This window comes from Thamnophis elegans, chromosome 7, assembly GCF_009769535.1.
Source record: "Thamnophis elegans isolate rThaEle1 chromosome 7, rThaEle1.pri, whole genome shotgun sequence".
In the NCBI taxonomy this organism is placed as follows: domain Eukaryota; kingdom Metazoa; phylum Chordata; class Lepidosauria; order Squamata; family Colubridae; genus Thamnophis; species Thamnophis elegans.
In genome coordinates this window covers 8,675,859-8,702,036 of record NC_045547.1, presented here as the reverse complement: position 1 = coordinate 8,702,036, position 26,178 = coordinate 8,675,859, and the positions used below count along the sequence as shown (strand labels likewise).

General features: G+C 44.0%; 1 protein-coding gene across 11 annotated transcripts in view; it reads left to right on the top strand.

Moving 5' to 3' along the window:
• The first annotated feature begins 412 nt into the window (after positions 1-412).
• Positions 413-26,178, top strand: part of C2CD5 (C2 calcium dependent domain containing 5) — a 93,172-nt gene continuing 67,406 nt past the window's right edge. For 5 of the 11 annotated variants that reach the window (XM_032221931.1, XM_032221929.1, XM_032221928.1 and 2 more), the window contains exons 1-6: positions 414-851; positions 11,772-11,858; positions 15,640-15,811; positions 19,406-19,501; positions 20,102-20,257; positions 25,389-25,587. In XM_032221931.1, coding sequence (XP_032077822.1) covers positions 762-851; positions 11,772-11,858; positions 15,640-15,811; positions 19,406-19,501; positions 20,102-20,257; positions 25,389-25,587 — 800 coding nt within the window. In that variant the 5' untranslated portion in view covers positions 414-761. Of the gene's footprint in view, positions 852-11,771; positions 11,859-15,639; positions 15,812-19,405; positions 19,502-20,101; positions 20,258-25,388; positions 25,588-26,178 lie in introns of those variants that run through there. The other 6 variants (XM_032221934.1, XM_032221933.1, XM_032221932.1 and 3 more) reach the window with 3 other exon arrangements.

Sequence of the window (26,178 nt, the reverse complement as noted above, 5' to 3'; positions counted from 1 at the left end):
CCAAATTCGCAGCGCAAAGCAGAAAAACCTCACAACATTTCAGGCCTTTCTCCGCAGGAGCCACTAAGTAACAACGGCCTCGACGTTACTTCGATACATCGATCACTCTGGATCTTCCATGCAGCCTGGTAACCTAGGCAACCACAAAACAGGTTTTCCCCCCATCGAGAACCCCGGTACTCGATTTACCAAGCCTTTGTCTTAATTGCTCTCGCCGTTTCCTCTCTGGTTTGGATAACGGTTTGAGGAAGGAGGCTAGATTACTCGGTAGATTCCAAACCGTCGGGCTATAGAGACAAGCTACTGAACAAAGTTTGTTCGGAAGCGAACGTGAAAAACCCATATATATATATATATATATATATATATATATATATATATATATATATATATATATATATATATATATATATAGTCACATTTCTGGAATGACGCACCACGCGATCAATAGAACCCGGGGTGAGGCCACCGCGCACGCGCAGTGGGGACTCATCGAGCCGCGAGTCGTGAGGGGGGGGGAGAAAACAGGACGTTATCCTGACACAGCGCACGCGCAGTCTTAAGAGACGAAAGCGCGGAGGAAGCGGCCCCCCCGCAGCGGGCCCTCGGCGTCCCCCCCCCACTGTGCGCGCGCGCGCATGCGCCCCGGCGGCCCTTGACCCGGGCGCCTTCCTACTGCCCGCTTCTATGGAAGAAGCGCGTCGCCCGTTTGCTCCGCGGCCGGCGTCGGGGAAGGAGGCGAGAGGCGGAGCGCCGGGAAAATGCCGGGAAAGCTGAAGGTCAAGATCGTGGCGGGGCGGCACCTGCCTGTCATGGACCGAGCCAGTGACTTGACGGACGCCTTCGTGGAGGTCTGACGGGGAGGGACTTTTCTGCGCGGCGACGCTCCGCAGCAGCAGCAGCAACGGGGAAAAACGGGGCGGGGGGAGCACGTCGTCACTCTCTCCCCTCCCGTATTTGCATATATTTGCATAACGCCCGCGAAACTTGTCCTATAGATTCTAATGGTGCTGCCTTCTCCCCTCCACCGCCTATTCAAGGCAGGGTGGACGTGCTTCGCCTCCAGCAGTTTCCCTTCCTTTTTAGATGCCTCCAGGGAGGTCGATGGGACGTGGTGGCTCAGTGGCTAAGACGCTGAGCTTGTCGATCAGAAAGGTCGACAGTTCAGAGGTTCGAATCCCTAGTGCTGCGTAACGGAGTGAGCTCCCATTGCTCGTCCCAGCTTCTGCCAACCTAGCAATTCGAAAAATGCAAGTAGAAAAACAGGAACCACCTTTGGTGGGAAGGCGTTTAGTGATGCCGGCCACACGGCCACGGAGACCTCTTCGGACAGGGCTGGCTCTTTGGTTTAGAAACGGAGATGAGCACCGCCCCCTGGAGTCGGGAACGACTAGCACATATGTGCGAGGGGAACCTTTTACCTTTAGGGACGTAACCCCGATCAGGGGTCTTTCCAGATGGGGACCCAAACTTGAAATTGAGATCCTCAAATTGGTAAATCGTGCTGGGTTTCTCTTCCAGCACGATCTGGGCCTAATAGCAATAGCAGTTAGACTTATATACCGCTTCATAGGGCTTTCAGCCCTCTCTAAGTGGTTGACAGAGTCAGCATATTGCCCCCAACAATCCGGGTCCTCATTTTACCCACCTCGGAAGGATGGAAGGCTGAGTCAACCCTGAGCCGGTGAGATTTGAACAGCCGAACTGCAGAACTGCAGTCAGCTGAAGTAGCCTGCAGTGCTGCATTTAACCACTGCGCCACCTCGGCTCTCTCAGTGGTGATGATTCAGTCCTGTCCAACTCTCAGCGATTCTAAGGGCCAGGTCGCCACGATCTTCCAATCCCTCGACTTACGATTGAGCCCCAAAATTTCTCTTCTTAAGTGAGGCATTGGTTATGTGAGGTTTGCCCCACTTTGCGACTTTTCTCATCACGGTTGTTAAGTGAATCACTGCCGTTGGTAAGTTAGAAACCCGGTTGTTAAATCAACCTGGCTTCCCTGCTGACTTTGCTCATTGGAAGCTTGCTAAAAGGGGATCCCATGACCTTGGGACACAGCAGCGGTCATAAATACGAGTCAGTTGCCAAGCGCCTGAATTTTTGAACACATGATCATGGGCATGTTCCAAAGGTCGTAACTCTGAAAACCGGTCATAAAGTCACATTTCTCAGTGCTGTATCTTTGAACGGTTTATTAAACGAACTGTTGTAAGTCAAGAACTACCTGGATTGCTTCCATTCCCAACTCAACTTCTCACAATTGGCACAAGGATTCATTTCCCCTTAAAGTTTAAATAGCTAAAATCTCCAGAAATGTGGCAAGTAAGATCTTAGGAGATTTCATGGCACTTGGGGGAAAAAAATAATAATCTTGTGATGCTTTGTAAGATTCAGCAATCACCTTTGAATAATTTGGGAAATATTTTCATAAGAAAGTGTTGAGCTATTCTGGGTTTCTTTGGCAGCCCTCTTTCCTTTTACCGCTAACTTTTCTCCGGAAATCCCTTGAGTGACATGGCCAAAGTAAGTGAGACAGTTTTGTGATGTTGCTTTCCAATGACATGTCGGGTGTTATGAACTCCAGTACTTGCTTGTTAGTCACCTTTGCTTCCAAGGAAAATTTAGGAGCCTTCTCCAGCACCACAGCTCAAACGAGTTCGATTTTCTTCCTTCTTGCTTTTTAAAAATCCAACTTTCACAAACATAAGTATCTGTTGTGGTTCGGCAGGAGCCTTTGGAGCTGCTATCGGACTCTGACAGCGAGGGGCCTTATGAGTCAGGCCTGGAGGAGGCGAAGGACCTTGGACAGGGTTCTGGCTCCGAGCAGGGCGCAGAGAGACTAGGTGGTCCCCACGTAACGACTGAGCCTTGGATCAGTGGGGAGGAGACAAGAGAGGATGACACAGAAACCTCCTGTGAATTGTTTCAGGATGCACGCAGGAGAAGGGCTAACGTAAGGAACAATTGAGTACTTACAGGAGATGATAACGAGCAGCTGTTGCTGGTTAAGATTTCCTCCTGCTGATAAAAGAGACTGATGGTGCCACGCCCTGGTTGCAGAAGTCAAAGTTCCCGGTTCGTGTGCACACATCGAGAGAAGCCAACTTGGATAAGTGACTTTATATCAAACATATATGATATGTTTGTGCTGATAAATAAATAAAGGGAGACTAGTATAGATCTATTTCAAGCTATTTAGCTCTCATCAGCTAGCCATACCCTTGCTGGGAATCGAACCTTATTTATCAGCACAAACATAACAAATGTAACAAAAAGGCAACAGTAAAAAAATATTGGGTTTCTGTCTGGATGGTCTCTTGTGACGAGCCGAAGGACAGAGAATGGAAGTGTGACCTTCCTCCCATATTTGGGCATACCAGGAGTTGTGACTTTAAATATATATATACATACACAATCCTGTTTTGCAGTAGTTTGTGAGTTATAAGACTTTTGCCAGAGCAATTATCTTTGTTTATTTTGGGCTCGCAGCCAGCAAGAGCCGGGACTGATAAAAAACATTCCTTTGAACATTCTGTTTGGCTTTCATTCCTGAACGGACAAGGTGGGGGTCAGAACAAGTATCTATGGGGAACACAATTAGAGCTACATTTGGTTGGTTATCCAGGCTGATGTCCTTGCTTTTCCATATTTGTTTCTTATGGCAGAAGCTCCTTATATTTCTTTCTAGCTGGATACCCATGCTTCACAATGAAGCTATGTGATCGGGCAATGCAGGAGAAATCCGGTTCACTCGGGTTCAATCCGTTGGCTCAGTGGTGGTCAGTGATTGAAACACGTAAGGGAATATCGCTCCTGCTGCCTTGAGTCCAGAATCAGTTCCAAAGGTGGAAGGCGTAGACATTTTGGTGAAGTACTGACGTTTAGTACTGTAAGGAGCCCCAGATCGCTCCTGAGTGCAATGTCTGCCAGTTTGAACTGAGGTAACGGAATGTGAGGCAACTGGAAGTTGGAACAGAGTTCTTTTCAGGTGGGGAGGGGGAGTAGAATATTTTAACTCCTTAGCATCAGAGCGAGCTAATTATTGTATAAGAAATACTGATTTTGAAAAATCCTTTCTTAACGAGCACCTAGAAGCCAAGAGGATATACATGCCAAATTTTAAGTTTGTAGGCTTTACGGTTCTGAAAATTTCATGAGTGAGTGAGTGGTATTTGGTTTTAGATATATAGATCTACTATCCCTTCATTTTGTATCTTATTTCTGCAAATTACATTGTTTACTATTGTAAGAGGTAGAACCTGGAGTGACAAATAAAATACTGGAGTCCCTCTGGGGTTGAGTGGCCTTGATTCAACCACCTGGAGCATTTTTAGGATGTTTTAATCATCTTAAAAGCCACCTAGAATCAGAAGGATACACAGCTGAGATAAATCATCTTATAGATTAACCCTTAGCCAGTGGAGATAAATAGGTAGTCTTTGACTTACCATCATAGTTGGAACCAGAATTTCCATTGCTAAGCAAGGTGGTTGTTAAGTGATTTCTGCCAGATATTTTTAGCTTTTTGTCATGGTTGTTAAGTAAATCGTTAACTTTTCAAGCATTGCAAGGCTGTTATTTCCATTTCAAATGGCCAATGTGTTAATAAAAAGGGAAGGACTCATGCAGTAATTTCAGTGATGCTTCTTATGTGGAAGTTATTTTGATACATGTCACATAAGAAGCAGGAATTTTGAGGTGAATTATTATCTACTGTGCTGCTTTGAAAATAAAAATAAAGATGCAATTCAGTGGTATGACTTTGGGTAGCCAAAAAGCTGTAAGTGGGTGTACTCAGGTGTCTGCATAGGTTATAACTCCCTTTATTGGCTAGGAATCATGGGAATTGTAGTAGCAATGCTTATGAAGAAGTAAAGGTTTTGGCAGGCTGATTTAAAATTTGTTTTGGTTTTGAGGAATATGATAACCTTTGAGATAATGACCTGTGCCGGTAACAGAAATGCCTTATTAAGAATTCACAGCTAGAGAAAGAAATTCAAAAGATTAAAAGAGTTTGTGACATTGCTGTAGGAAGTATTCGGTAGAGATTAAAGAATAGAGTTTCAGTAGTGACAAAACCTCTGGCATGAAGAATGTCACTAATATTTATTGATGTTGGAATGGAATGAAGTGAAACAATTAACTTGGAGCCTATTTAAAGTATCTTGGGCTGTAGGTTTTTGTTTGCTTTAATTTTTACACACCCTAGAGCTGTGTTGGCACAGCGTGCTATGGAATGCGTGCTGGAAGCAGCATACAGGGCCAATCCCACATAGGATGCATGGCTTCGCTGGCTACTCTGCCGCGTTCCTGTGGCTGCATGCGTGCTGGCCAGCTGGCCTTTGCACGCACGGGAGTTAGCAATAGCAATAGCAATAGCAGTTAGACTTATATACCGCTTCATAGGGCTTTCAGCCCTCTCTAAGCAGTTTACAGAGTCAGCATATTGCCCCCAACAACAATCCGGGTCCTCATTTTACCCACCTCGGAAGGATGGAAGGCTGAGTCAACCCTGAGCCGGTGAGATTTGAACAGCCGAACTGCAGAACTGCAGTCAGCTGAAGTAGCCTGCAGTGCTGCATTTAACCACTGCGCCACCCGGAAGAGCAGCGTTTTGTCATGCATGCACATAGTGGCACCCAAACCTCCGGGTTTCCAGCACGTGCCTGCGCAACGGCCAGCTGTTCGTTGAGCATGTACACGTGCCAGAAACCGGAGCTTTGGGTGCTGGCAAGCGTATGTGCAATGGAACACTGGTCTTCCGTGTTTCGGTGCTCCCGTGCGCGTGAAGGCCAGCAAGGCCGTGCGTTCCAGGCGGGATTATTTTGTGTGCCATTTCCGGCACGCAGGTTGGCACATGGTGCCATAAAAGGTTAGCCTTCCCTGTCCTAGAGATTGGAGATGTCTGGTGGGCAAGGTAAGGAAAAGGAAAGGTAGAAAAATGTAATTAGGAGCCTAGGAGTAATTTTTCCTCATTATTGTTTGAGCATGGAAACTCAACGGTTGCATTTACATGACATGTTGACTGAGGTGGCGCAGTGGGTAGAGTGCAGTACTGCAGGCCACTTCAGCTGACTGCTAGTTCAGCGGTTCAAATCTCACCGGCTCAGGGTTGACTCAGCCTTCCATCCTTCCGAGGTGGGTAAAATGAGGACCCAGATTGTGGGGGCGATATGCTGACTCTGTAAACCGCTTAGAGAGGGCTGAAAGCCCTATGAAGCGGTATATAAGTCTAACTGCTTACTCCTGGAAGGAAGGCTTAATTTATGGATGACACGCACTCTTGGCACATGAATGCAGAGGACAGAGTGACAAAAGCCTAGAGTGGCCTTATAAAATGGAGCCGTTCCACTTGATCTACCTCTAGATTTTTTTAAAAAATTATTACTATTTTCACAAATGCATCCACCCACAGACCCGTGGAGGTGGGAAGTCACTGGCAGAAACATGCTGGACCCACCTCTGGCGTTTTGACCCATTTAGGAGGACACCATAAACCTGTATTTCTCAACCCTGGCAACTTCAAGAGGTCTGGACTTCAACTCCCAGAATTCTAGGAGTTGAAGTCCAGTCCTCTTGAAATTGCCAGGGTTGAGAAGCACTGCCATAAACTTTCCTGGGACTTTGTTCAGAATGACTGGATTCGGGTCACGTGAGGACAGCGCTAGTATGTCAGCTGACCTATTTGCTCCTTATCTGAGATAACCAAACCGTGACCTGGCTTTGTCAGCTTTTGACAAGTTTTTTTTGAGCAAAGATATTTCATAACAGTGTATTTGGCCAGGAGTGCTCAACCTTGGCCACTTGTGGTCTTTAACTCTCAGAATTCTCTAGCCAGCCATGTTTGCTGGTGAATGCTGGGAGTTGTAGTCCATAGGTCTTAAAAGTTCTGGCCAAGGTTGGACACCCCTGCTTTAAGCCTAACCTGATTAACAATATCACATGTGTTGTCCAATCCTTATTGCTCTTTAACCAAGTTCAGTTATTTACCGTATTTTTCGGAGTATAAGACACACTTTTTCCTTTCCTAAGAGAGGCTGAAAATTTGAACCTGTCTTATACTCCAAATGTAGCCCCCCACACCTGCTGGCCCCTACCCTTCGGCCTCTGCGAGTCCCCTTCCTGGCTGCAGAGATTGCCACCAACAATGGCTTGTGTTTTTGGGCTCCGCGTGCTGCGTTTTCAGCCTCCAAATGCTCGACGCGCAGTGCCCAAAATGGCAATCCGGAACAGCTGCCGACTTCTCTTATGTCTTCCCCGCTTTGTCTGCTTCAGTTACTGGAGCTCCCTCCCAGGATCAGCTGTGCTTTTGAAGCCGTTTTTCAGCCCAAAGACGAGCTAAGCGATCTTCCCTGCTTTGCCTGCTTTTCTAATTGCCGCTCCCTCCAACAATCAGCTGTGCTTTAGAAGCACAGCCCCCCATCATCCCCAACCTCAAAACCAGCCAGTGAACTAATGTGCTGAAGCTGACCAGGCTAAGGATTAGCCAGATGAATACCTGGTAGTCAGAATTCCCCAAAAATCTAAGGTGCGTCTTATACTCCGGTGCATCTTATACTCCGAAAAATATAGGAGTGTGCAGATCATCTGAACCAGATCAGCCACCGTTTCCAGAATCGAAATAAGAATATATTTTACTTTTGCGTGTTGCTTAGCAAGACATTCAGAACAGATCGCTATTCTTAAATCAGCCTGTTTGAATTTGATGGAAAACAGTGGTGTTTAGTCAGCTATACAAAGAGAGCGTTAAAAGGAAGATTGAAGAGAGCCATCTGTGATGACCAGAGGGTGTCATCGACATGAACTCCGAGTCCTCTTGGGTCAGCATATCGGACCTTCTTACAGTTTCAAAACTAAATCTGGTCCAGAATCATCCGGGGAATTATTATGCTGCCTCGGAACCCTTCGTCCTGTATAATGGCATTTGAACTCCGAAAACCCTCCCACAAATATGTTGGTCAGGCTGTCAACAAAAGCAAAACAGAAACCATTCACAGGCATGTTGATCAGGCTGTGTAATGGGAGATTGTAGGAGTTTGTGTTTTCACAAATGATCGTCTTACTTCAGATTTTCCTGTATTTCACTCTGCAGTACTACCCTGTTTCCCTGGAAATAAGCCCTCCCCAGATAACAAGCCCAATTGGGCTTTTGAGTACATGCACTAAAATAATCCCTCTCCGAAAATATTGCAACATAGCAGCAGCCATGAGGTGACCACGCTCACCCGCCTCCTGCACCATAAAAATAATAAGACCTGCCCAAAAATAAGACCAAGCCCTTATTTCGGGGGGGGGGGGGGAAATCAAAAGAAATAAGACCCTGTCTTATTTTGGGGGAAACACGATATATGCAATTATGGGAAGGTCCTCGACTTATGACTACAATTGAGCCCAGCATTTCTGTTGCTCGTCATGCTTGTTAAAGCGCGTTTCACCCTGCTTTACGATCTTTCTTGCCACCGTTGTTAAGTTAGTCACACGGTTGTTAAGTGAATCGCTGCAGTGTTAAGTTAATCAGATGGTTGTTAAGCAAATCTAGCTTCTCCATTGACTTTTCGTGTCAGAAGGTCGGAAAAAGGGGATGATATGACACTACAGCCGTCATAAATACAAATCAGTTTTGCCAAGCAACTGGATTTTAATCACGGACCATGGGGAAGATAAGCATGAAAACCAGTCATGAGTCCCTTAAGTGCCGTTGTAACTTCGAAAGGGTCACTAAATGAACTGTTGTAAGATGAGGACCACCTGCACTTGGCTTTAGAAGAGTGTACAGAATCTGGTTGTACAGTATGCGCGCCCCTAGGCATAGCAGTACGCCCCGTCTTTCAATAGTTAATCAAAACTTTCGCCTCACAAATTCAGTCCGTTTCTTGTGCCCATTAACTAATGTTCACTGTTCATATTATATGTTATAAGAAATCTTTCCTCGTACCTAAAACAGTTATCCCTGTTTGCCTCCTTGTAAACACAATCCTCTCCTACTTTCAATTGTCTTTCGGCGAGGCACTGTTAGTAGGCTGAATCTAGAGCTTTTGTTGAACTTAACAAAATCAAGCATTAGCAAATCTCCAATTTAGGCAATGTGGCAACGCAAAAAAAATACTCCCAGTATGTATACATAACAACGTGTTTGACGTTCTTAAGACTCCGGGATCTGTTTGTTAAGACAGAATGTGATTTGTTTGAATTTGGGCTCAAGTATGTCGTCAAGGGGCCAGTTATTATGATTTCAAAACAATAATTGATTGCTTAGCCTTTTGGGTCAACCTATCAGATTGTTTAGAGCCGAGGTGGCGCAGTGGTTAGGGTGCAGTACTGCAGGCCACTTCAGCTGACGGTTATCTGCAGTTCAGCGGTTCAAATCTTAACCGGCTCAAGGTCGACTCAGCCTTCCATCCTTCCGAGGTGGGTAAAATGAGGACCCAGACTGTGGGGGCGATGTGCTGACTCAATTTGCTAAAAAATTTGTAAACTGCTTAGAGAGGGCTAAGCCCTATGAAGCGGTATATAGTAATAAATAAATAAATAAATATTTTTTCGGTTTTTTTCTTTGGTGGGTTAGGTGCTACTACAGCAAGAATGAAAATTCTCTGGTAATATATTGAATTAAATTTAAGCTATGGATTTGCAATTTAGATTTCATAATTTATTCGAAGAAACCCTGGTTGATCAACTTAACTGTCTTTTTTTTTTCCTTTTCAAACGGCATTCCTTCCAGCTACTCTCCACCGACAATTTTTGATCGGACCAATCCAAATTAATTAGTTATTTTTTTCTGATATAACATTAGCTGTCCTTTCCTCTCCATTGAAATTCAATTTGCCAAGGCGATGGCAGTGGGTCGCTGGGATTTTATTTATTTACTAGCTGATAATCCGGCGTATTCAGGTATTTATTTATAGGGGGGAAATATCCGGACCAAACATAATTTCTAATGTTGGATTTTCCCCCTTACCAGAGGGAGTTCCTTTGTGGAGTACTGTGAAACCATTACCATGGCAACTCCACAGAGATGTACAGTAAAAGCCATTTTAAGGCAGTACAGTAAAAGCCATTTTAAGGCACAACAGGCTGTATCTTAACAGAACACACATCCCGAGGGGTGCCAGGGGTTTCTTACCCCTATAGTATTTTTTTCCAGAGAGTAAGTCATTTGTGTACCAAGCTTGGTTGAAATTGCTTGAAGCATTCCAGAATAATGCTGGAACATACACACAAACAGACACAAACACACACACACACATTCATGTGTGTGTGTGTGTATGCATGTATGTATGTATGTATGTATGTATGTATGTATGTATGTATGTATTGGTCGTCTTGTATTCGGGTCTTTTCCTGTGTAAGATTGAGATTGTCTTGGCAACGTTTCGGCGAGGTCTCACTCGCCATCTTCAGGCTGGTATGGTGAGTGAGACCTCGCCGAAACATTGCCAAAACAATCTCAATCTTACATGGGAAAAAACCCTAATACAACAAGACCAGCACATACATACATACATACATACATACATACATACATACATACATAATTTATATAGCCAGCCACTACATAAACAGTGACTCCAGTTGGATGTGTTCTCATTACCCTAAGTTAAATCTGAATGTACCCAAGCTAGCGTCTCTGGGATTTGGGAATCCTTCAACGAAAAATGTTATTTGCAGTCTTTTGACTTGCTACCTTCTGAATATCCAAAAATGTCGCATTTCCTGCCTTGCGATGGCTAGGGATGGCTTAGTGATTTTCCATCTGAACACTTTTGCAGTAATATTTGAGATGGCTAAGGAGTTGTCTCATGCCTTAGGGATTTTTCATCTGAATTCCTACAGTAATTTGTTGACTTTTTTTTTCAACCTTTGCTCTGTCCTGTAATTTGTGTGGTTGCGACCTTTTCCTGATTCACTTATTATATTGACCAGGTCTTAGGAAGGGTTTTGCTGGTTCAAAATTAAGCGCTGACCTTCCAGGCAGTGTGTACAGGTAATCCTCGACTTAACGGCCAGATGTTGAGCCCAACATTTCTGTTGCAAAGCGAGTCATTTGTTAAGTGAGTTTTGCCTTTCTCGCCACAGTTGTTAAGTGAATCACAGCTGTTGTTAAATTAGTAATACAGTGGTTAAGTAAATCTGGCTTCCCCATTGACTTTGCTTGTCGGAAGGTCGCAAAAGGTAATCGCATGACCCCTGGGACACTGCAACCGTCGTAAATATGAGTCTGTTGCCAAGCGCCTGAATTTTGATCACAGGGTCATGGGGATACTACAAAGGTCATAACTGTGTAAAATGGTCCTGAGTCACATTTTTTAGTGCCGTCGTAACTTTGAATGGTCACTAAACTAACTGTTGTAAACCGAGGACTGTCTGCACTTGCTTGTAGCCTATTACCTGAACCATTAGGCCAAACTGAACTGAGACATTTAGTTACTTAAGACGCTTACATGTGAAAACAAACTGTAAGGATACTCCTATATTGTTGATATTAACATTATCTTTAAGGCGTGGTTTGATAAGGCTATATTTCTATAGGAGTAAATTTAATGATAAACAGATGAGACCAGAAGATCGCAGTGTATGCAATAATGAAGAAATAGTTATTTTTTTATTTTTTTAAGAAAACTATATTAATAATGACTTGGTCCATTCAGAAATTCAGAAATTAGGTTCTTGAAAAGCCCTGCACAATATTAAGAAATATTGTAAATGGAATAAAATGCAAAGACAAAAATGTTTTTGTTATTAATTTTTCCATATGTTTTCATATTTTTCAGGTAAAGTTCGCAAACACTACATTTAAGACAGATGTCTATCCCAAATCTCTCAACCCTCAGTGGAACTCGGAGTGGTTTAAATTTGAGGTAAATAGACACGGGGATACACAAGCACGCATCCTAATAGACAGAATTTATTGATAGGCTCCAAGGAAAAATTAATTATTAATTGTGAGTCTGGCAAACCCAATTTTGTGTGTTTGTGTGATTTGTTTCTGAATATGTATCAATATCAGCAAGCCCAATATCCTGATTCTTCTCAAGAGAATTATGCAAGCTGGGTGAAATTGTTGTTGTTAGTTGCAAAGTCGTGTCCGATCCATCGCAACCCCATAGACAATGTTCCTCCAGGCCTTCCTGTCCTCTACCATCCTCTGGAACCCATTGAAGCTCACGCTGACTGCTTCGGTGACTCCATCCAGCCACCTCATTCTCTGTTGGCCCCTTCTTTTGCCCTCCTTTTTTCCCAGCATGAGGCTCTTCTCCAGTGAGTCCTTCCTTCTCATTAAGTGGCCAAATTTTTTGAGTTTCACTTATAGGATCTGGCCTTCTAAAGAGCAGTCAGGATTGATCTCCTCTAGGACTGACTGGTTTGATCGCCTTGCAGTCCAAGGGACTCGTAGGAGTCTTCTCCAGCCCCAGAGTTCAAAGGCCTTAATTCTTTGGCGCTCAGCCTTTCTTATGGTCCAAATACTATGATATTTTAGCTATGTCTTAAGCCGCTCCATTTCTGGTGCTTTTTCTGGACCAAATATGCACATTGAGGCATGGAGGGTGTGTGTGTGAGAAAACAGGAGGAAGATCTGTTGAAGTGGTTAAGAAAAAAAAATATGAAAAGAAAGAGACAGGGAAGATGGAGCTGGTAGGCTGGTTGGATGATGTCCTTGACTTCAAGAGGGCCCTGTCCTCCTCCTCCTATCTCAGGCCCTTTTTTTCTCCCTCTTATTCTGCACATAAAGTCAAGTGAGGATGAGGATTTGACAGTGACTAAATGTCTCTGGAGAGTCTCAGTCATCCAGGTCATGGTTGCCCCAAAGGAGCTTTTTCAAAAGGCAGCTGGACTTTCTTACGGTTGTTCTTGAAAACGTTTCGCTTTCTCATCCAAGAAACTTATTCAGTTCAATTCTGGCAGTTCTGATGGTCGGAACTGAAGAAGTTTCTTGGATGAGAAGCAAAACGTCTTCAAAGAAAAACAAAGTACCGTATTTTCACGACTATAAGCCGCACTGAAAATCCTAAAATTTGATCCAAAACCGGCAGTGCGGCTTATAACCCGGTGCGCTTTATATATGGAAAAAGATCTCCCAGCTGCTTTCGCGGCTTCCTGGAGCGCCAAGAACCTTCGCGCTCTTCTCCGCTCCTCGCGACTGCAATAGATGTCCAGAAGCGGCTTTTGGGGCTAATGGGGATTGGATTTCCAGCTCGATAGCCCCTGCCGCTTCTGGACGTCTATTGCAGTTGTGAGGAGCCGAGGAGAGTGTGGAGAAGAGCGCGAAGGTTCTTGGCGCTCCGGGAAGCGGGAGAGGTGCGCGGTTTGGTTTCTCCTCCCTGGATGTCGCAGTAGCAGCCCCAAACTCACCGATCTCAGTGTTTTTCGCATCGGGGTGTGCTGCAAGAGCATGCCCCGATGCGAAAAACACAGAGATCGGTGCGCTTGGGGCTGCTGCTGCGACGTCCAGGGAGGATAAACCAAGCCGTGCGCCTCTCCCAGCTGCTTTCGCGGCTTCCTGGAGCGCCAAGAACCTTTGCGCTCTTCTCTGCTCCTCGCGACTGCAATAGATGTCCAGAAGCGGCTTTTGGGGCTAATGGGGATTGGATTTCCAGCTCGATAGCCCCTGCCGCTTCTGGACGTCTATTGCAGTTGTGAGGAGCCGAGAAGAGTGTGGAGAAGAGCGCGAAGGTTCTTGGCGCTCCAGGAAGCCGCGAAAGCAGCTGGGAGAGGCGTACGGCTTGGTTTCTCCTCCCTGGATGTCGCAGTAGCAGCCCCAAACTCACCGATCTCAGTGTTTTTCACATCGGGGTGTGCTGCAAGAGGGAATGAGTGAAGAGTGAAGATCTTTTCCAGCCAGCGCAAAGGACTCCCCCGGACTTTTTTTGCTGAGCACAGGGCGACGGGCCCGCACCTCCACCACCAGCAATCCGGAAAGGTCTTCACTCACTCTCTCTTGCAGCATGCCCCGATGTGAAAAACACAGAGATCGGTGTGCTTGGGGCTGCTGCTGCGACGTCCAGGGAGGATAAACCAAGCCGTGCGCCTCTCCCAGCTGCTTTCGCGGCTTCCTGGAGCGCCAAGAGCCTTCGCGCTCTTCTCCGCTCCTCGCGACTGCAACAGATGTCCAGAAGCGTCGGGAAACGTGCGGCTTATAACCCGGTGCGCTTTATATATGGAAAAAGTTTGAAAAATTAACGTTAATTGATACTGCGGCTTATAATCCGGTGCGGCTTTTGGTCGTGAAAATACGGTAAGTCCAGTTGCCTTTTGAAAAAAAAAAAAAAAGCACCTTTGGGACAGTGGCCATAGAGAAAAGAAGACCCTGGGGAAATTGTGGAGAAAGGCCAGTTGCAAAGTTGCTGCCTCTGATGTCATTGGCTTTCAGACTTTCCATTTAGAGTTTGGCTAGGCCTTGCCTTTCTCTCCTTCCCTCCCCTTAGTTGGCACCATAATTGGAGGTAGAGAGAGTAAAAAACATTGAAAATTCAGTGGACCGGATACCACACAGAGATCATATAGAGATGTGGAGAAAGGAGTGAGGTGATGCCACCCTTGGCCTACTCAGCTTCTCCAGATGTTGTCTGCCAAAATCTGGAAGAACCAGCTGTTATGTGGTTCGGTTTTTACCAGATTACACTTTTCCTGGAACAGTTGGGCAGAACCTCTGTATTCATTTGGGGTCTGAAACAAAACCAATTTCTGTTGTTCAGGCGTACCTCTAAATGTTTTACATCTTAATTTCCTTGCCATGTTTGGAAATGTCACTCTGATAAAGAAAAAACATTTTGGAAATGTATGACAGGTTAAAAAAAAATACATTTGTGAAGGAAAAGAAACAGGATGTGGAGGAATATAAACGAGAGGAAATTCGTATTTATAAAAAGGTTAACTTTTCATCTTCGAAATTCCTACCCAGGTGCATTTTGTAGAAATTGTTATCCGTTGGAAAAACGGGGCATGATATAGAGTACTTTGCAATGATTTGGTTCAGCAGTGAGCCTACCCATTGGGGAGGGTGAGTCTTGCTCTTATATCTCAGAAGAGCAAAAGGTTGTGAGAAGATTAATTTAGAGTTCGTGTGAAGAAGCCGCAGGGTTAATCATATCCTTCCCCTAAACCTCCGGGTTTACTGGCATGATTGTAAGAAGTGACCAGATGCATTTACTATTGTTTTCAGCTTGCCAGCAGCTTATAGAGCTTGGAACAACTTCATTCAAATGCTCCTGTTTTGTACTGCCAACTAGGCTGTGCCACATAATTAATGCAACAGCATCAGTTGGGATTTCGAGCCTATTCCAGTTCTTGATTTCAGTTGCTTCTGATAGAAAGATCCTGTTTGAACTGAACATCGACCCGTTGTTTTAAGCTCCCTGCTTAGGTCAAAGCTGTATTCTTGAGTGCAAGAAAATAGCTTGCATTAGCATTTATGCATGACCTTGTGACGTGGGACCCATTCAAACATGACTAAACACCAGCCCGACTAATCTCCCTGTGGTTTTGTGCAGTTAAACTGCGCATTGTATGAATAAGCGGAAAGCAGAATTGGATATTACCTGTTTAGACAAATTATAAATGGAACTCGGCACCCTTTTTACTTCGCAAATGGCTCCGTTCGGTAAAATGTTGAAGCTTCGTTCTATTTCTTCCGTTTTCTAGGTGGATGATGAAGATCTGCAGGATGAGCCTCTCCAGATAACCGTCCTTGATCACGATACTTACAGTGCTAACGATGCTATTGGGAAAGTCTACATTGATATCGATCCTCTTCTCTACAGTGAAGCAGCTACAGTTATTTCGGGCTGGTTTCCAATTTACGACACCATACACGGTGAGATTCTCAATCGTTATGCAGGTAGTCCTCGGTTTACAACCCTAATGGAGCCTGCTCCTTGTCATAAGCCATGAAGGTCTTAAAGTGGGTCATCACGTCACCAACTTGATTTTAGGACTTTTTTTCCCCAGGGTTTGTAAGTGAATCACCACGGTTGTTAAGTGGATCTGCAGTCATTAAACCAATGCCATGGTCATTAAGTAAAGCGATTGTTTACTACAAACTGATTTCTTTTGCTAAAAACAAGTTTTTGCTAAAAAAAGAGAAATAAATGCTAGCTCTCTACAAAAACATGGTAAATTGCAGTCAGTCACAAGCATAAATAGAGGCTGGTTGCCAAACACTCAAAATGTAAACAGGTAACTGGAGGAGACAGCAGTCAGAATTCAGTAAAGGTAAAGGTAATGGTTCCCCTCGCACCACTCTAGGGTGCAGTGCTCAACTCTGTTTCAAAGCCGAAGAGCCAGCGCTCTCCAAAAATTGTCTCTGTGGTCATGTGAGCCGAGGTGGCGCAGTGGTTAAATGCAGCACTGCAGGTTACTTCAGCTGACTGCAGTTCTGCAGTTCTGCTGTTCAAATCTCACCAGCTCAGGGTTGACTCAGCCTTCCATCCTTCCGAGGTGGGTAAAATGAGGACCCGGATTGTTGTTGGGGGCAATATGCTGTAAACCGCTTAGAGAGGGCTGAAAGCCCTATGAAGCGGTACATAAGTCTAACTGCTATTGCTATTGCTATGTGGCCGGCACGACAAAACGTCAAAGGTGCATAGAACGCTGTTACCTTCCCAACAAAAGGTGATCCCTATTTTTCCACTTGCATTTTTACATGCTTTTGAACTGCTAGGTTGGCAGAAGCTGGGACCAGTAACAGGAGCTCACTCAGTTACATGGTGCTAGGGATTTGAACCGCCAAACTGCTGACCTTTCTGATCGACAAGCTCAGCGTCTTAGCCACTGAGTCACCGCGCCCTTTTCATAATTCAGTACTGGGTTGTAAATACCATTTACAACCATCATAGCTTCAGACAGTTGATAAGTGACTGAAGGACTACCTGTATTTTTATTAGACAAAGCTTGCATAATCATTGTTGGCATCATTAGAAATGGGAATGGTGAAGGGAGAGAAATATTTGTATAGTTCTCTGTATGAAAAAAGACATTTCCCTTTAGTTCTTTTTCTACCTGCTGCAGGTATTGTTATTTTAACATTTTGATCTTTCCTAAAGAGATTTCATTTATAATTGTCCTGCATGTTTCTTTTGTAAAGACATCAATAAGATTAGCAGGAAAAGACTGATCGTGTGAATGAGAATTCAGACCAAAAACTGATTTTTCTTCATTCTTGGGTTCTTAAAAATTCAAACTGCGTTCTTTAAAATGCCTCTTTCTTTTTCCAAAGACTTGCTTTTAAGAATGTATTTATGGATGCATGCTGTGTCAATTTCCTCATGTAGTATCAGATGAAAGTTACGGTATGAGCTCAATCCTTTCCAGAATTTGCAGGACAGAACATAGGGTCACTAAAGATGTTGTCCCCCAGCCAGCTTCCTGATGGACCCATTGACTCCTTCTTATGTTTCATGAGTCTGAAGTTCAAACACTGGTGAGAAAACACAATAGAGGAAGGAGATTTAAAGCACAGTGTTTGGGGTTTCTCCTGGAGCTAGAATAAAGTTCCTGCTGTACTCCCAGTTCTTCACTTAATAGGGCCTTGTATTTCCAGGATAATTTGTTTCCAAGAAACTTTAATGTTCAGCCTTCGTTTGTCTGTATTAAATTATAGGCCACTCATCTCACTATCAAGCACCTCTGTGGAGCTTACAATGTCATAAAATGACAGCATAAAACAATTTGAACATTGCAAATTAAGCGTGAAAAGATAAAACAGTAAAATTACAACAGACTGGAGAAAAAGGACTAAAGCATAAATGCAGCGGAGGTGGGATCTTCTCCTACTTTACTAATCCCCTTCAGAATGGGAGGTTCTTTTGATAGGCAAAAGGCAGTGATGGTGAATCTTTTTGGCACTGAAGAGCCCAGACCGGAAGGCGTACGCACTGGCCAGATGGTGTTTGGGTTTCCAGTGCTCCAGCGCGCACAAAGACCCAACTGGCCGGCACACATGCACATGCCAGAAACCCAAAGAGCAGCTGGTGACAGCACACGTGCCCACAGAGATGCCCTGCGTGCCATAGGTTTGCCATCACGGGGCTAAGAGGATGGGGAGGACCTCACCTCAAGGGACTAGATGTTCTAGAGCTGGGATGGCGAACCTATGGCACGCTTGCCACAGGTGGCACGCGGAGCCATTTGTCAGGGCACGCGAGGCGTTGCCCTGTCAGCTGGCCAGCGCGCATACGCACGCTGGCCAGCTAAGTTCAGCCTTCTTTAAAGGCATTTTTCACTCTCCCCAGATTTCAGAGCCTTTATAGGAGCCTGGGAAGGGTGAAAAGAGCCTCCCCTGCCCCTCCCCGGAGGCCTTCCGGAGGCTTCAGGAGCTTCCCTGAAGCCTTTGGATCTCAAAAAACCGGCCCTATGGGCAAGCCAGAAGTTCGGGAACCGCGTTCCGGTTTGCTCGTAGGGTCAGTTTAAGCCCTCCGGAGGCTTCAGGGACCTTCAGGAGGCTTCCTTGAAGCCTCTGGAGGACTAAAAAGGACCCTACGAACAAACCGGAACTTCCAGTTTGCTCGTATGGTCGTTTATTTGCCCTTCGGAAGCTTCAGGGAAGCATCCTGAAGGTCCCTGAAGCCTCCAGAGGGTCTCTGTGGGGGGGGAGGCTTTTTTCGCCCTCTCCAGGCTCCTATAAAGCCTCCAGAGCCTGGGGAGGGTGAAAAAAGCCTGCCAAAAATGGGGGGGAGCACCTCTCATGCGCGCATGTGCAGTGGGGTGTGTATCACGCATCGCATTATGGGTGCGGCATGCCCGCGCATGAGCCCCCTGCACTCCCCCCCCCCTTTATGGCATGCGAGCCAAAAACAATTCACCATCGCTGTTGTAGAGGTTTGGAACCATTGCAGAAAAGGCTGTGCCAGTAAAAAAAATTCCTTGACAGGGTCCAGTTTTTGGCAAAAATGCCCCATAACAAACATTAGCAATAGTACTTAGACATATACTGCTCCGTAGTGCTTTGTGGCCCTCTCTCAGCATTTTGCCCCCAACAATCTGGGTTCTCGTTTTACCGACCTCAGAAAGATGGAAGGCTGAGTCAACCTTGAACCAGTCAGACTCGAACTTCAGTCTGCGGGCAGACTTAGACCTGCAATATTAGATTCTAACCACTGTGTCACCATGGCAATAGGTTTGCTTAATGACTGCCAGGTTCGCTTAACAACCACCACAAAAAGGGTCATAAAATCAGCTTAGTTGACCTGCATAGATGACCTGCTTTACAACTCATAATGGTCACACTCCATTATAGTCGTAAGTCGACGATTACCTGTATTCCATTTTTAGAAGCTTATTTTCTGTTTGAAATTGTATCTGTGTTAGGGTTTAGATTACAATGATAAGGCTTCAATCAGGTAACTTGGATGGTCAGACTTTTGTGTTCTGACGTAAATTCTCATCCTGTTGCTTTTATTTTCACATCCAGGTATACGTGGGGAGATCAATGTGATGGTGAAGGTAGACCTTTTTAATGATTTGAACCGCTTTAGACAATCGTCGTGTGGAGTAAAGTTTTTCTGCAGTAAGTTGAAAAACACATTTTTATTTGTATATGAAAAATGAAAGAACCAACGAACCAATTCAGACCACTTAAGATGAAGAGTCTTTGGGTGTTCTTTGGATGTTTCCAACCAGATTCCTCATTTTTTTTTATCATTCTTATTAGTGCACAATTGCCAGAATTGACTGGTAATTGCAGGGTTTCGCTATCTTGCCAATTTTAAAACGTGTGGACTTCAACTCCCAGAATTCCCTAGCTGGCTTTTATCTTATTGGGTCCTCTCTCGTTTGTCACAACTGTCTTTGCTCGTAGTGAGATTACTTTCGATTCAACTTTTGTTCTCATTCTGAGATCATCTTCTGAATACTCTCTACCTCAGGGGTGTCAAACTGACAGCCTGGTCAATTTCTCTACCTTAGTTGCCTTCTGCTCCAACCACTCTGTTTGGCAGAGGTGCACAACTTCGCAACAATGCAACATAATTATTTTCTGTTTAATATATTTACGTATCATTGTTAATATATATTTATTGGGAATGTGGGGCTCCCTTGAATCAAAATTACAGCATCTCCATAAATTATTTTCATTGATTAAATATAAGTCATACCTTATTTTTAACAGCTACGTCTATTCCGAAATGCTATAAAGCTGTAATTATTCATGGATTTGTAGAAGAACTTGTGGTTAATGAAGATCCAGAATATCAATGGATAGACCGAATTCGTACACCAAGAGCATCAAATGAAGCCAGGCAAAGACTTATTTCCTTAATGTCAGGTAATTTTAGTTTTTTTTAAAAAAAAAATTGGGGTACAAGTAAGAACTGTTTTGCATTATTGTGCATTTTAATGACTAGTTTAATGACTGGGACATGGTGGCTCAGTGGCTAAGACGCTGAGCTTGTAGATCGAAGTCGGCAGTTCGGTGGTTCGAATCCCTAGCGCCGTGTAATGGAGTGAGCTCCCACTATTTGTCCCAGCTTCTGTCAACCTAGCTGTTCGAAAGCAGGTAAAAATGCTAGTAGAAAAATACGAACCACCTTTGGTGGGAAGGTAACAGCATTCTGTGCGCCTTCAGTGTTTAGTCATGCCGGCCACATGACCACGGAGACGTCTTGGACAGCGCTGGCTCTTCGGCTTTGAAACGGAGATGAGCACCGCCCCCTAGAGTCGGGAACGGCTAGCACATATGTGTGAGGGGAATCTTTACCTTTAATGACTAGTTTGTATTATTTAATTTATACCTTGTATAAATTAATTAGTTAGTTGTAACTAACTGGCCAAGATAAACTTACTGTGTCCTTAAAAAGAAAGAGACAATGTTTTGTTGGCATACTGTATATTGGCATAATGGATGTTGTAAAGGCAATGAAATTGCTTTTACATTTCTAGCTAAGAATCTGCCCACAGAAAAATTGCCCAAAGAAGTAATTGGTGAGCATTTTACCTGTTAACATATAACTTTATCCCAACAATAATTTACAAACAGAGGGTGGTGATTTCGAGTCTGATCTGAAACTGTAGTTAAAGTTATAAAGCAGCCACGTAATCTCTGGCATGTTGGAATTTCAAAGGTCTCTTTGTATTGTTGAACTATGTAAATGTACATCTCAGGGTGATAAATTTAGGCGCTGAGTGTGTGAATAACTGAGCTCCGGCCATTAAATTTATGGATTCTTTTTCATCCAATTGGAAGCTAATCCAGTCCATAGTTCTAAGATAGGAATCATTGAGTTACCAGGATCTACAGGGTTTGTTTATTTTAAAAATATGTCCCAGAATTATATGGATTCAAATTTTAGCAAAAAAATTTTTTTTAAGGTTATAAGAATTGGGGGGGGGGGGGGAATGGATGTAACTGAATACCTAGAATCATTGCACAAATAAACATGAAAATGCCACAGAATAAATTACACTCAGTTAAAGTAGCATATGCAAAACCACGTGCTGGCTCAGGAATTCTGGGAGTGGAAGTCCACAAGCCGTAAAGGGGCTGAAAATATATCAAGGAATTATGTAGCAAGGGTCCAAATGAGGCCAGAGACACCAGGGGTGAAATTAGCAATAGCAATAGCAGTTAGACTGATATACCGCTTCATAGGGCTTTCAGCCCTCTCTAAGCGGTTTACAGAGTCAGCATATCGCCCCCAGAGTCTGGGTCCTCATTTCACCCACCTTGGAAGGATGGAAGGCTGAGTCAACCTTGAGCCGGTGAGATTTGAACCGCCGAACTGCAGTTAGCAGTCAGCTGAAGTGGCCTGCAGTACTGCACCCTAACCACTGCGCCACTGAGCAGGTTCCGGAGAACCGGTAGCGGAAATTTGAGTAGTTCGGAGAACCAGCAAATACCACCTCTGGCTGACCCCATAGTGGGGAGGGCAATGGAGATTTTGCAGTATCCTTCTCCTGCCACGCCCACCAAGCCACATCCGCCAAGCAACGCCAAGCAACGCCCACAGAAGCGGTAGTAAAAAAAAAAATTGAATTTCACCACTGAGTGACACTGACACGAACTTGTAGTTTTATACAAATAAATGTAGTTAACATTCATATTTACACCAGACAAGATAGCCAGGAACCCCAGAATATTGTGAGGTAAATTAATCTGCAGATCGAGCCCACAGAAGAAAAAGGCGGGAAAAAGGACTATGCCCAGAGCAACCAATCATAGTGCAGATGGCCTCTTGCATGAGTCAACACTCTCCAACTCAACGAGTATGATTGTGTGTTCTGGACTATGGCACACTTTGCTCTTCCAGCTATTAAATTTAATATCCTGACATCATAGTTCTCCACTTCCGAGCTAGATCAGTCTCCTGCTCAGTGCAGGATTTGCTAAAATGTTTTGGCGGGAGGGCAGGTGCCTCCTCCAGTCTCTGAAGGTCTCCATTGAATAGTATTTATTTATTTATTTATTTATTAGACTTATATACCGCTTCATAGAGCTTTCAGCCCTCTCTAAGCGATTTACAGATTTTTAGCAAATTTATTTATTTATTTATTAGACTTATATACCGCTTCATAGAGCTTTCAGCCCTCTCTAAGCGATTTACAGATTTTAGCAAATTGAGTCAGCAAATTGCCCCCACAGTCTGGGTCCTCATTTCACCCACCTCCGAAGGAAGGAAGGCTTGAGTCAACCTTGAGCCGGTGAGATTTGAACTGCTGAACTGCAGATAACAGTCAGCTGAAGTGGCCTGCAGTACTGCACCCTAACCACTGCGCCACTGAGCAGGTTCCGGAGAACCGGTAGCGGAAATTTGAGTAGTTCGGAGAACCAGCAAATACCACCTCTGGCTGACCCCATAGTGGGGAGGGCAATGGAGATTTTGCAGTATCCTTCTCCTGCCACGCCCACCAAGCCACATCCGCCAAGCAACGCCAAGCCACGCCCACAGAAGCGGTAGTAAAAAAAAAATTGAATTTCACCACTGAGTGACACTGACACGAACTTGTAGTTTATACAATAAATGTAGTTAACATTCATATTTACACCAGACAAGATAGCCAGGAACCCCAGAATATTGTGAGGTAAATTAATCTGCAGATCGAGCCCACAGAAGAAAAAGGCGGGAAAAAGGACTATGCCCAGAGCAACCAATCATAGTGCAGATGGCCTCTTGCATGAGTCAACACTCTCCAACTCAACGAGTATGATTGTGTGTTCTGGACTATGGCACACTTTGCTCTTCCAGCTATTAAATTTAATATCCTGACATCATAGTTCTCCACTTCCGAGCTAGATCAGTCTCCTGCTCAGTGCAGGATTTGCTAAAATGTTTTGGCGGGAGGGCAGGTGCCTCCTCCAGTCTCTGAAGGTCTCCATTGAATAGTATTTATTTATTTATTTATTTATTAGACTTATATACCGCTTCATAGAGCTTTCAGCCCTCTCTAAGCGATTTACAGATTTTTAGCAAATTTATTTATTTATTTATTAGACTTATATACCGCTTCATAGAGCTTTCAGCCCTCTCTAAGCGATTTACAGATTTTTAGCAAATTGAGTCAGCAAATTGCCCCCACAGTCTGGGTCCTCATTTCACCCACCTCCGAAGGAAGGAAGGCTTGAGTCAACCTTGAGCCGGTGAGATTTGAACTGCTGAACTGCAGATAACAGTCAGCTGAAGTGGCCTGCAGTACTGCACCCTAACCACTGCGCCACCTCGGCTCCATAGTAAATGTCAGTTCACTGATTGAGACTCCTTATCTTTAGCAAAAAAAAATATTGGTATCTTACATTCATTTTATTTTAGTGATATCAGGTTTTTACAACTGTCTGCAACACTTTCCTCTCTCTTACTTAGAATTTTACTTTATTTTACTTTATTTTTTATTATTTTATTTGGTTTTTATCCTGCCTTCATTACTGTATAAGTAACTCAACCTCTTCTACATTCCAGAGTGCTTTCTCTTCTTGGTGGGTGATTGAAATTAATTAGCTTTAATGGGATGTTTGTATTTTGCAATGTATTTTGCAAAATAAAATCCCACAGGATCTCTGTCTTCAGTATTTTTATGCTGAATGCAATTGCTGTACATGGATTTAAGGAAAAAAAATTCTTCCGTGTAATTCTAAGATAATATGTCATAAGTGAGTGCTATCAGGTTTTTACAACTGTCTGCAAGGCTTTCCTCTCTCTTACCTAGAATTTTACTTTATTTTACTTTATTTTTTATTATTTTCTTCGGTTTTTATCCTGCCTTCATTACTATATAAGTAACTCAAGGCATCAGACATACATAATACTCTTTTTCTGGTCCTATTTTCCCCACAACAACAACCATGTGAGATGGATTATTGGACTGAGAGAAAGGAACTGGCCCAAAGTCACCCAGCCAGCTTTCATGTCTTAAAACAAGACTAGAAGTCCCAGTCTCCTGGTGATTGGCCCAAAGTCACCCAGCCAGCTTTCATGTCTTAAAACAAGACTAGAAGTCCCAGTCTCCTGGTGATTGGCCCAAAGTCACCCAGCCAGCTTTCATGTCTTAAAACAAGACTAGAAGTCCCAGTCTCCTGGTGATTGGCCCAAAGTCACCCAGCCAGCTTTCATGTCTTAAAACAAAACTAGAAGTCCCAGTCTCCTGGTGACTCGCCCAAAGCCACCCAGCCAGCTTTCATGTCTAAATCAAGACTAGAAATCCCAGTCTCCTGGTGACTGGCCCAAAGTCACCCAGCCAGCTTTCATACCTAAGACAAGACTAGAAGTCCCAGTCTCCTGGTGACTGGCCCAAAGCCACCCAGCCAGCTTTCATGTCTAAATCAAGACTAGAAATCCCAGTCTCCTGGTGACTGGCCCAAAGTCAGCCAGCCAGCTTTCATGCCTAAGACAAAACTAGAAGTCCCAGTCTCCTGGTGACTCGCCCAAAGCCACCCAGCCAGCTTTCATGTCTAAATCAAGACTAGAAATCCCAGTCTCCTGGTGACTGGCCCAAAGTCACCCAGCCAGCTTTCATACCTAAGACAAGACTAGAAGTCCCAGTCTCCTGGTGACTGGCCCAAAGCCACCCAGCCAGCTTTCATGTCTAAATCAAGACTAGAAATCCCAGTCTCCTGGTGACTGGCCCAAAGTCAGCCAGCCAGCTTTCATGCCTAAGACAAAACTAGAAGTCCCAGTCTCCTGGTGACTGGTCCAAAGCCACCCAGCCAGCTTTCATGTCTAAATCAAGACTAGAAATCCCAGTCTCCTGGTGACTGGCCCAAAGTCACCCAGCCAGCTTTCATGTCTAAGACAAGACTAGAACTTACATTCTCCTGAGTTTTAGGCGAGCACCTTAACCACTACACTAAATTGGCCTAACATCTAGTATAATTAAGTGCAATGTTGAGGTAAAATTGAAGTTCAAAATAATTTTACATTAATTCTGTTTTAAATGATGTGTGTGTGTGTGTGTGGTTTTTTTGACAGGGGAACTGCAAAGGAAGATTGGCCTGAAGGTACTTGAAATGAGAGGAAATGCAGTGGTTGGCTACTTGCAGTGTTTTGATCTGGAGGGAGAATCTGGCCTAGTAGTGCGAGCCATTGGAACAGCCTGTACCTTGGACAAATTAAGTAACACACCTGTATTCTTACCTGCATGTAATTCCCCATCCAAGGAGATAAAGGAGTAAGTATGAATTAAATGTTTTGTGTATTCTTTTCAAATTGCATATTTTTTTGTGTGCCTGCTTTGATTAAATATACACACCCTTGTCTCCCTTTTATATTGACAACTTGTTTTGTGCTGAGAAACCTGAATAATTAAAGTGACCAGATGTAGGAATGAAATGTGTGCCAGATGCCTCTCTATGCGTAATTCTTGTAGTGTTTCGCAGCACGATGGCAAGGACATTAACCTGTTCTACATTCCAGAGTGCTTTCTCTTCTTAGTGGGTGATTGAAATTAATTGGCTTTAATGGGATGTTTGTATTTTGCAATGTATTTTGCAAAATAAAATCCCACAGGACCTCTGTCTTTAGTATTTTTATTCTGAATGCAATTGCTGTACATGGATTTAAGAAAAAAAAAATCCGTGTAATTCTAAGATAATATGTCATAAGTGAGTGCTATCAGGTTTTTACAACTGTCTGCAACACTTTCCTCTCTCTTACTTAGAACAAATTAGGTTTTGCTGCCCTTTCACTTAATTAGGAGGCAGTTGGCCAACTCTTGAGTTCAGTAGCATTTGGTAGAGTTCAACTTTTAAAATGAGCCAGA